This window comes from Notamacropus eugenii, chromosome 6, assembly GCF_028372415.1.
Source record: "Notamacropus eugenii isolate mMacEug1 chromosome 6, mMacEug1.pri_v2, whole genome shotgun sequence".
NCBI classification, from domain to species: domain Eukaryota; kingdom Metazoa; phylum Chordata; class Mammalia; order Diprotodontia; family Macropodidae; genus Notamacropus; species Notamacropus eugenii.
In genome coordinates this window covers 47,249,038-47,261,254 of record NC_092877.1, presented here as the reverse complement: position 1 = coordinate 47,261,254, position 12,217 = coordinate 47,249,038, and the positions used below count along the sequence as shown (strand labels likewise).

Sequence of the window (12,217 nt, the reverse complement as noted above, 5' to 3'; positions counted from 1 at the left end):
TTTTCTGTGCTATAAGACCCACTGTTATTAGCTGTTTACATTTCCTGGTAGTTATATGATTAAGGTTCCTTTTGGAATTCTGTGTCACTAATTATTTGATCCATTATTGCTTTTTCAAAGGAAAAAGGACAAAGTGACCTAAGAAATACACTATTATCAAATACACACACACACAACAACAACTCCCCCTCTATTACTGCCACAAACAGAAACATCAGAACTTGAAGTATGTGGTGCTGGAAAACATGTAAAGGGTGTGAGGTCACCCCTAAGAAAAACGCAGAGGAGAAAAACCAAACTCATAATCTTTTCCCCAAAACCTGGCCTTTTTATAGTCATATCAAAAAATGCTCTAAATCACTATTAATTAGAGAAATGCACATTAAAACAACTCGGTACAACTCCACACCTATCAAATTAGCCATTATGATAGAAAAAAATAATAAATATTGGAGAGGATTTGAGAAAATTGGGACACTAATACACTGTTGGTGGAGTTGTGAATTGATCCTGCCATTCTGGAGAGCAATTTGGAACTATGCTCAAAAGGCAATCAAGCTTAGTATATACCCTTTGATCCAGCAATACGACTACTAGGTCTGTTTCCCAAAGAGGTCATAAAAAAGGAAAAAAGGACCTACATGTACAAAAATATTTGTAGCAGTTCTTTTTATGGTGGCAAAGCATTAGAAATTGAGGAGTTACCCATCACTTGGAGGATGGCTGAACAAGATGTGGTATATGAATGTATTGTGCCATGAAAATTGATGAGCAGGCAGATTTCAGAAAAACCTGGACTTAGAGTGAACTGATGCAAAGTGAAGTGAGCAACACCAGGAGACCATTGTACACAGTAACAGCACCATTATGTGATGATCGGCTATGACTGACTTAGCTCTTCTCAGCAACACCGTGATCCAAGACAGTGCCAAAAGTCTCTTGATGGAAAAATGTTATCCACACCCAGAAAAAGAAGTGATGGAGTCTGAATGCAAATCGAAGCATACTACTTTCATTTTGTTTTTTTTTATGCTTTTTTCCTTTTGCAAATTGTATGTTTCTTCTTTCACAACATGACTAATGTGCAAATAGGAGGGGAAAAACAACCCTAGCCTTCTGCCTCATTCACTTATTTATTTTCATGGCACCATTACCATTCTTCCCAGTAGAATAAATTATCATTTACTCTTCCTTCTTCCTCACCCTCTACAGTGAATCAATTGCCAGGTCCTGATCATTCATTTTTTATCTAGTCTCTCTTCCATCACTCTTTTCTATTCCCATTGCTACTACCTTCATTATCTCTTACCTAGACTATTCAGCTCAATTCAATAACTACTTATTAAAAGCTTGCTACATACATGTAGAGCATTGTGGCAAGCACATAAAGTTCCAAGAAATTATAGTCTCAGCCCTCAGGGAGTTTACAATCAAGTTAGGGTATATAATATCCCCACAAATAAACGTGACATAAAGTTGGCTGTAATAAGGGTAAAATGGGTTTCTTCTATCCTGATGTGCTGGAAGAAAATTTCTTGAGAGAGTCAAATCCTAACCCTAAATTGCTTTCAGCTTCAGAAATTAGAGAAAGTTTTGTAGAGAAAATGACAGTTGTGTTGAACTTTTAAGAAAGAGAAGGTTTTAAGCAAAGATGAAAGAGTATGTGCTAGGATTGAATCACCTTACGTAAATGTATGAAGGGATAAGTTGACATAATGAGATCGGGGAACAGCTGTCAATACCAGTAGCAAAAAAATTAAAATGGGAGCAGATGGTCAAGGGGGAACATATCAAGATTTTACAAGAGAGGTTCTGGTTTTGGAAGATGCTCAGATCTAATCTAACCTTATATTTTATCTTTATTTTGGTGTGTGTGTGTGTGTGTGTGTGCGTGTGTGTGTGTGTGCGTGTGTGTGTGTGTGTGTGTGTGTGTGTGTGTGTGTAATTTAAAACAAATGGCTTGTAAGTGTTCCTTGTTTGGCCCTGTTGTCTATAGTACCTTTATCTTCTGGGGTTTATTGGGAGACATCAATAGAATTTATACTATCTCACTGAGAGCTACTTCACTGAGGATGTCATATAATGGGGAAAACTCTGGTCTTATTCAGGAATCTTGGTTGTAGAAACAACTTTGCCGGGAACCTTAAACAAATCACTTCCCCCCTCTGGGCCTCTGTTTTCCTCTATTTTCCCATCTTAGATAATAGGAGTTTGGCTAGGCCATCTCTTAACCCTCTACTTTCCACAGCATGATTCAGTGACTTCCTGTTTTGGTGATATCATATCTTACTGATCTAGAATATTATATAATATCATAGCAGGAAGAATTCTTAGGGGTTTTCTTAATCCAGCCTCATTATACACAAGCAAAAATTTAAGTCCAAAACGAAGTAACTTGCTGAAGTTTATGTAGGTCGTAAGATTAAAACTAAGATCTGAACCTAAATTCTCGGATTCAAAATCCAGTATTTTTCTGTACCAGTACTATACCGTATTACTGTGTTCTACTATAGTACTATGGAAGTAATTTGTCCAAAATGTTATAGTTAAAAAGTAGAACTAGGGATAGAGTCCATGTTGGTCTGCCTTTTAGAAACAATTCTGGCTTTTTGATGATTAAAATTGCATGGGGTTCCAGGTTTTTATTATGAAGAATGTATGCCCTTAAAAGAATATGAGCTTTAAAAAAAAAAAGGATCAGTCCTACTTAGGCACTGCCTCATTTTCCATGTACATGGAGTATGCATCCTCATGATGTCCTATGGTCCTTGATTTAGATTCTTTCCAAGGCTTAAGACAACAAAAAGTTAATGGCCACAGAATGGATTGTTCTGGGTACCAACTCAGAGCTGTAAACTCATGATTTCTGTTTTAGAATGGAGCTGAGTGCAGCACAAGACTCATAGAAGCCTAGAATGTTAGAACCAACAAGGACTTTTTGGATCATCTGCTCTTAACATATTTTGTGTCATGGATCCTCCATTGAAAGACTGGTGGAGCCAATAGACTCCTCAGAACTATGTGTTTAAATGTATGAAATAAAATACATAGGATTAATGGAAACCAATTACTTTGAAATATGCCTAACAAAATACCGTTTAAAAAACAAACCAGGTTTTCAGACCCCAGGTTAAGAATATTTGATTTACAGAATTCATCTGGAGGAACAAAAGTTCCAGAATATCAAGGAAATTGATGAAAAGAAATGCTAGGGAAGATGGCCTAGCCCTACCAGATCTCAAATTGTATTATAAATTAGCAATCATCAAAACCACTTGGTACTGGCTAAGAAATAGAGGGGTAGTCAGTGGAATAGGTTAGGTACTCAAGACTCAGTAATAAATGATTGTAACAGTCTACTGTTTGATAAACCCAGGGACTCCAGCTTCTGGGATAAGAACTGACTGTTTGACAAAAACTGCTGGGAAAACTGGAAAATAGTGTGGTAGAAACTAGGCATAGATGAATGCCTGACACCATATACTAGAATAAAGTCCAAATGGGTGATCTAGGTATAAAAACTGATACTATAAACAAATTAGGGGGGTGAGGAATAGTTTATCAGATTTATGGAGAATGGAGAATTTATGACCAAACAAGAGATAGAGAACATTATGAAATGTAAAATGGATAATTTTGTTTAAATTAAATTGAAAAGTTTTTGCACAAACTAATACATCCAAGATTAGGAGGGAAGCAGAAAACTGGGAAAGTTTTTACAACTAGTGTCTGTGATAAAGGCCTTATTTCTAAAATATATGGAGAACTGAATACAAGAATGCAAGTCATTCCCTAGTTGATAAATGGCCAAAGGATATGAACAGGCAGTTTTCAGAGAAAGAAAGAAATAAAGCTATCTACAGTCATATGAAAAAATGTTCTATATCACTGTTGATTAGAGATGCAAATCAAAACAGCTCTGAGATTCCACATCACACCTATCAGATTGACTAACATGAAAAAACAGGAAAATGATAAATGTTGGAGAAGATATGGCAAAGTTGGAACACTAATTCATTGTTGCTACAACTGTGAGCTGATCCAACCATTCTGGAGAGCAGTTTGGAACTGTGCCCAAAGGGCCATAAAAATATGTATACCCTTTGAGCCAGCAATACCATTTCTAGGGCTATATCTGAAAGAGGTCATAAAAGTGGGAAAAGGACCCACATGTACAAAAAATATTTGTAGCAGCTCTCTTTGTGGTGGCCAAGAACTGGAAATCGAGGAGATGCCCATCAATCAGGGAATGGTGGTATATGAATGTAATGGAATACTTTTATTCTGTAAGAAATGATGAACAGGTAGACTTAAGAAAAACTGGAAAAGCTTATATAAACTGATGCTGAGTGAAATGAGCAGAACCAGGAGAACATTATATACAGTAATAGCCACAGTGTAAGAGGATTGATTTTGATAGACTTAGCCCTTCTCAGCAATGCAAGGACCTAAAATATTTCCAAAGGACTCATGATGCAAAATGCCATCCACATCTAGAGAAAGAACTATGGAATTGGAACACAGACTGAAGCAGACTATTTTATCTGTTATGTTTTGTTTTGCTTTTCACATGATTTCTCCCATTCATTTGAATTCTTCTATGCAACATGACTAATGTGAAAGTGTGTTTAATAAGAATGTATGTGTAGAGCCCATATAAAATTGCATGCCATCTTGAGCAGGGAAGGGGAGAAAAGTTAAAACTTATGAAAGTGAATGTTGAAAACTGAAAACAAATAAATTAATAAATTTGGGAAAAAAGAATATTTGATTTAATGTACCATCTTTATTTTACTGGTAAGGACACTGAGGTCAGGGGACTTATCCAAGAACATGCAGTTAGTGACTAAGCCAGAACTAGACTGTAGGTTTACTGACTGACTTCCTTCCAGTCCCATGTTCTTTCCACTGCATAGCCTCGTAGAAATTCATGTCATAGAAATACATATAGTAGGTACTCAATAAATGTTGAATGAATGTCAGTTTACATCTTTTTTAAAAGTTAGTCATATTTTTACAGTTAGTATATTAACTCCCATTCTCTAACACAAGACTGTTTCCAAAGCACTTTCATCATAGCAGACTGAGAAAGGAAAGTAGCTGTTAGTTGTATTTTTGTTTCTTGCATAACTTTCATAAAATGTAAATAATCATAATTGTTTACCATTTTACAAAACTGATAATTTCTCATATCACCATTTCAAGAAACTCACTCTATTGACAGTTGTCTCTAGGTTACAGGAATGTCCAGAGTCAGAGAGAGCTATCAAAGGAGCATTCCTGGAGAGGAAGAGTGTGAATTGACCTTTGAAGAAAGCTAGGAGAACATGGACTATTAGTGATAGAGGCTGGGGGGTGGTGCAGGAGAAAGCTGAAGGTATGAAGTCTGATGAAAGAGAGTAATAATATATGTGCAAAGGCACAAATATATTAAATATATTTTATTTAGGAGTTGTTGGATTCATTTGGATGCGGATCTGAGTATGAATCAGAAGAAATTTGCAATGAGGGAACAAGTTAGTTGTGGAACCTTGAAGTACCAAACTGGGGGTTGAATTTTATATTAAGGGTAAGTAGGAAGCTATATAGTTTGTTGCATTGTAGTCTCAGAACAGGAAACAATCACTTGGGTTAGGAACTAAGCAGAATTAAAAACTAAAACCTTGAAACATCAATTCAGTTTTTCCTGGAAAACATCTTTCCTTTAGTTTAGATGTGAGTGAGAAACAATGCTGAGCTGACCCTATTTGTATCCTTCCTGAAACAGTAACATACATTTTGTTTTCCCTTTGCAGATTGCATTCTCTCAGCATAGCAACTTTATGGACCTGGTACAGTTCTTTGTGACCTTTTTCAGGTACTTGTATTTCTGAATATTAAAATATTCTGCTCTTTGGATGTTGGGCAGTTGGAATTCTTAAACAAAATGACTTAATTAAGACAAGAATGATTACCCTTTATCTCCATGGCAGGTGGTCTTACTGTGTAGAGAATAGCTGTGTTCTTGGAAAATTGGATGTTTTGAGCTGGGATTTAAAGGAGACAAAAATAGACCCAGTCCAATCTGAAAAATGCTTGTTCTCCTTTATAAAGTGAAGAATCTTTTTTGGAATGTGAATAACTTCCTTCAGGATACCCATAGAAATATGGTTTGCAAATTTTGTTTGTGTCTCAATTTTTCATAACATTGAATGAGCCCACCTGCTCCAAATTTTGAATGATTAGTATATTTCTTCAGTTGAAGGGAAAGTATTCCAATTTTTAATAACATAAACGTGCATGTTAATTTCAAGGTGATCTTTAAAATGCAAAACCTGGGAACATTTGCAGTTTTTCTGATTGAGAGAAATCAGTTTTCTGATCAGCAGTCTCTCTTTATTCTCCTATACTGGACTTGACATTGATTAGCAGATCATAGGTCTCATTTTCCTGTCACCAAATTTTATACCGCTTCATGTGTCCTCATCTGGGGTTTTAGTTTACTGAATTCTAAGATAAACAATAGAAGCCAAGCACAGCCAAGGAAACCCAGCATAAGACTGTGGAACCCTAACACTGATATTGATTTAACTCTCTTTTTATTTATGTTTATGTATACACACATGCATATGTATCTGTTCTCTGAGTGGATGATATATCTGTGTGTTTACTCATGGAACAAATAAAAGATATTAAGATTCATACAAAATGAGCCACACACAAATTACTACTTATACTTTCTGAAGATCTAAGGCTGTGTGATTGATTGCAAGGCACTATCAAAAGAGAAGTTATTTCTCTGTGTTAGATGGCTTTGGGAGTTTTATGCAGGCCTTTACTTCCTCTAAGGATACCCAGTGAATGGGACAGAAGTTTCGGCAGAGAAGTCAAATCTCAGTACCAAATTTTGACTTGGACAGAGCATCCCATACTCTTACTACCAGGAAACTTCTTAGTTGCATCTTGTCAGCAAATGGTATATTTCCTTTTGTAATATAAGTTGTTTTCTTAGTTGGCAGCTAGACAACACAGTGGATAGAGAAAGGGATCTGGAGTCAGGAAGACCTAAGTTCCAATACAGCCTCAGACACTTTAACTATGTGACCCTGGGCAAGCCACTTAACATCTTTTTGCTTTAGTTTCCTCAACTCAAAAATAGGGTAATAACCACACCCACTTCCCATGCTTGGTGAGAATCAGAAAAGATATCTGTAAAACGGTTAGTGTAGTGCCTGGCACACAGTAGGCACTCCATAAATGCTTATTAACTTCTCCCTCAAGTTCCTTCAAGCCTTTACTTAAGCACAGTTGGTGTAGTAATTTATAACTACTTCGCTAAGAGATAATTTAACTCCTCTGATAAAAGACTGTAACTGTTTATTTTTGGTGTAGCAGTCTGGCGTTCTTATGTACCATCTTAAGATGCTGAATTTTTGCCAGAGGGAGAGAGACTGCTCTGAACTTTTAAAACATGCTTTGTAAATCATTTTGGCTTCATTTTCAATCCTTAAGGCTCATGAAATCATCAGCACTTATTTCTCCTCATTAGCGCTCTTCCAAAAAATTCTGTGCTGACCCAGCATTCTCCATTTTCAGTCCTTATTTTCCTTCCCTGTACAAATGCCTTCTACTCTAATGATTTGATATCCCTCTTTCTCTTTCTTCCCACCATCCCAAGGTCTTATCCATACCCTACTTTCTCCTGAGAGAAAGTAGCATGGCACTAAAAGTATCTGTTAAGCTGGGAAACCAGAATTAGGACTTCATTCAACAAATATTTATTAAGAAATTACTGGGGCAGCTAGGTGGCACAGTGAGTAGAGCACTGGCCCTGGAGTCAAGAGGACCTGAGTTCAAAACCGGCCTCAGACGCTTGACACACTTACTACCTGTGTGATCTTGGGCAAGTCACTTAACCCCAATTGCCTTGCCTTCCCCCCTCAAAAAGAAAAAAGAAAAAGAAAAATATTACTGTGTGCAACACATTATACTGTGTGTCATGATAGAGGTATAAAGTTTACATAATGTGCAGTTCTTGCCCTCATTGACCTTACAAGGGAAAAAATAGCACAGATATGTGTAAACTTGTTGTCCGTGGCCTCAGGATGCAAAATTGGGATCAGTGGGTAGAAGTTGTAGACAAATTTAGTTATTATATAAGGACAGGCCCTTAAAGCATCTGTTTTCTTAAATATAATGTCTACACAAATCCTACATTTCCAAGCAGTTTTTATAGCTTAGGAAATTATCTTTGAAAGATGCTAAGGCTGAAAAATTCATCACCCTATAGCCATCCTTTAATTTTAATATTAAGTTTTAGATGATAAGTACATTAGGGAATGAGCAAAATAAAATTTTATATGAAGTCTGAGATGGGAAAAAGAGAAGTTATTATTATTGTTAAGGATGAAGAAATTCCTCATGGAAGATGTGACCTTTGAGTTCAGTTTTAAAAGATGGATGGGAATTGAACAGGCAAAAAGGAGAGAATATTCTGTGTAGAAGGAGAGGGGAAAACCACAGAGTATTTTCAATGGGAGTACAGAAACATCCCCATTTGGCTGGAGCAGAGCAAAGTCAGATAAATCTGGAAAAGTAGAGTGGTTCTAGGTTCTGGAGGAAGGCCTTGAATGACAAACAAAAGAGTTTGAGTTTTCTTAGATAGTAGTGAACCAGTTAAGATTTGTTCATGGGTAAAAGACATCATGAGACAAAGACATCTCTTTACAAGAAAGATTATTCTTGCAGAATTAAAGATGGAGAGAAAATAAAGGTGTGGAAATTGCTTAAGAGGTTATTCCAGTAATCCAAGTAATGAGGATCTGTAAAATAAAGTGAAAAGCCCGAAGAAAAAAAAGGAAGAAAATGTCAAGAATTTCACAGCAAAAATAGTTGGCCTGGAAAACAGATCAAGGAGAAAAAACTTAAGAATTTTTGAACTACCTGAATCCCATGACCAAAATAAGCATTCTGTTTCAAGCAGTTATTAAAAGGGGAAAGCTTGGTGGTGCAGTGAGTAGAGCACCGGCCCTGGAGTCAAGGTGACCTGAGTTCAAATTCGGCCTGAGACACTTGACATACTTAGTAGTTGTGTGACCTTGGGCAAGTCACTTAACCCCAAATGCCTTGCCTTCCCCCCTCCAAAAAGACAAACAATTATTAAAAGAAAATTGCCCAGCTCTCTTAGAACCCCAAAATGAAAATTAATAGGAACATCATAGCCAAAATTCAGAGCTTCCAGGTTAACAAAAAAAACTGCAAGAAAGAATTCAAGTACCAAGGAGCTACATTCAGGATCACATAGTACATAGCAGCCACCAGTTTGAAGGATCTAACATCTTGGAATATGATCTTCCATAAGGCAGAATATGTAGCCAAGAAAAACCCAGAAAAATTGATTATAATTCTATGGGAGATAAATTTTAATGAAATAGAGGACTTCCAAGTATTCCTGATGAAACTTTGAAATTCAAGCTCAAAGTTAAAAGAAACAGAAAAATGTAAACATAATCATAAAACGGTTAACATATAAATTACTTACCCTCTGATATGAGAAGGTGATACATGTGAACCCTGTTCGTGGTCACTGAGCAAGTCTAATTAGACAGAAGGCCTGGGAGTAGTTCTCTTATCCCTTCATAATCTTAGAAAAATGGAAAGAAGGGGAAGACTATATTGGGGTTGGTGAGGGGAGAGAAAGGAAAGTTAGGAAATCCTTTCTGGATGAACTAATCTAATGGTACCTGTGAATCCATATAGTCATTCCATGAAGACCAAGCAGCTGTTTCCTTGTTAGAGGATAATTTTATGTTACTTAGCTTTAAATGTCCAGATATGTATGTGTTTATATTTCCATGTGTGTGTATCTGTGTATTTTTCCTTACATATGTGTGTGTTTATATATTTCTTTCTATATGTATGTGTGTATATGCATATACATATATATATATATATATATATGCATATAATTTCCTTTGGGACAGGGCCAGTGTGGAGATTTGTTCTGCCCGACTGTTCATGTTTATAACAGGGGTTTTGTTTTTCTTTTCTTCTCAGTTGAAGAGGGGGAGAAGACAGAATTTTGCTGATTAAATTTTTTTTAATAAAATGGCTTCATTGTAAAAATAAAGAAAAAATAAAATGAAGAACAGAGAGAAATCCCGAGTTCTATCAGAATATTGGAGGGTAAAAGATTGTGACACAGACAGGAAAAGGAAGGCAGACATCTGAACACTTGAAGCTAAGCAATAGATAATCAGCTTTGTTCCAAAACATTGGGAGCTGAGTTCTCTGAGGAAGAAGCAGCTGCTTGTTCTTTAAGGAATTCCCAGGTGCAATAAGATGAGTTCATTCAGTAAGGATCAGACAAAGAATATTCAAAGAGTGCTAGCCAGTGCCTTTGTTGAAGAGTACTGAAGTAACTAATGCACATACCAGCATTTGGCATAAAATCTCCCCAAGATACATCACATGTAATGAATGTTCCTCAGCTCTGGCACTTCACATGGCACAAACAATTCTTCCAGAAGGAAGATAGAAAGCATTGCTAAGGATTACGATGGGATAGACAATCTTGGGCAAGAAGCTAAAGATTCTTAGGAGTACAGGTTGTTATTTCTAGTCAAAGACAAGAACTTGAGAAGAGATGTAGATTTTAGGAGTGAATAGCTAGTTAAGAAAATGATGTGAGTGGTATATCACCAGTTAACATTATGTTGTATTTTTGTTCATTTTGTTAAACAATAACATTTTAATCTAGTTCTGTTACTCTTGGAGTTGGGTCTTCTTCGAGTTTGACACCTGTCCTATAGTACTGAGAAGATAAGTGATTTGCCCAGGGCCACACCAGTATTTGTCAGTCAGTCAGGATTTGAACTCGGGCCTCTGTCTCAAAGCTTCTGTCTCTATCCAGTATGTTGACTAACTTCATCTCATTAAAAAGAAAAAAAGAAAGGAAGGAAGAAAGAAAAAAAGAAGGAAAGAAAGAAAAGAAACATAAAAAGGCAGTTCAGCAAAATCAGTACAACAATTACGTGTACAATGTAATATTCCATACCCTACCTCTGAAAAGAGTCAAAGGAGTTGCATTTTCTCAACTAGTCTTTGAGGACAAATTTGATCATTATAAGTGTATAAAACCTGAGAATTTAAAGAAAATTGAAAATTAAAGAAATACAATAAACCCAAACTAGAACAGGAAATAGAAAGCCAAAACAATACAAGCTTAGAAAAAGAAATAGAGGGAACCAAAGAATGAAATTGGGACTGGGATTATTTGATCATTCTTTCAACAGATATTTTTATGGAACTCCTACTGTACAACTTTTACAGTCCGATTTCAGTCTAAAATCCTTTTGAATTCTGTAGTTTGTCCACCTAAATGGTCACCACCTCACCTTGGTATTTGGAGTTATTCAAGGCAATTAGGTTATTGACTTTTCCATGAGTAACCCCAAAATGATTGCTTTAGGTTATGTTATAAAAGAACCTCATACTGTATTCTGTTTAGGAATTTAGTAAATACTAGCTTAAAGAAATAAGGAGTTAAATCATCTCAGTGTATGTGTGTATCTCTTAGAATGCTGGTATTTTGCCAGTAAGGCACAGTCACCAGAACTGGTCTGAGTAAAACCATCTCTCATATGTTTTTAAAAGACCACAGACCAAAGCTTAAACCAGCACTTGGTTATTTATCCCTTTCTTGCTTCCTCTTGCTCCACATCCACCTTGGCAGCACTTCCTTGCTCATTCAGGACACCAGCATAAGGAAGAACAAAGAAAAAGTAAACACAGTTTGGTAGAAAGAGCCTTAGACTAGAATTCAGAAATTCTAGGTTTTAGCCCTAGCTTGTTATCTTCTGTCTCGAGCTAACTTATATGACCTAGTCAAGTCACAAAACTTTTTCAATCCTTAGTTCCCAAGCCATGAAATAGAGAGTAAAATACCTTTCTTTTATTCTAGATCTAGCCTATCCATTTTAGATGTTTAATGCCTCATCTTTTTCGGTCGGTCTACCACAGTGAGTTACTTGATGCTCTCTAAACTGTTCAGAACACCAAGTAGTCACTTCTTTATGAAAATTAATCTTAATATCTCACAAATTCAAATCTCAGAAAAGGAAAATAAATTAAGCTGACATTTAAAAACACACACGCATGCACACACACACACACACACACACACAATGGATTCTTACCAGAAAAACTAGTAATGTTTCATAAGTGGTTGGCATAGAGT

The 12,217-nt window shown here is 36.2% G+C and overlaps 1 protein-coding gene across 1 annotated transcript in view; it reads left to right on the top strand.

The window, feature by feature from the left end:
- Positions 1 to 12,217, top strand: part of ATRN (attractin) — a 244,387-nt gene that overhangs the window by 175,777 nt on the left and 56,393 nt on the right. The window contains exon 25 of the mRNA XM_072619903.1: positions 5,796 to 5,857. Within this exon, the coding sequence (XP_072476004.1) occupies positions 5,796 to 5,857 (62 nt within the window). The remainder of the gene's footprint in view (positions 1 to 5,795; positions 5,858 to 12,217) is intronic.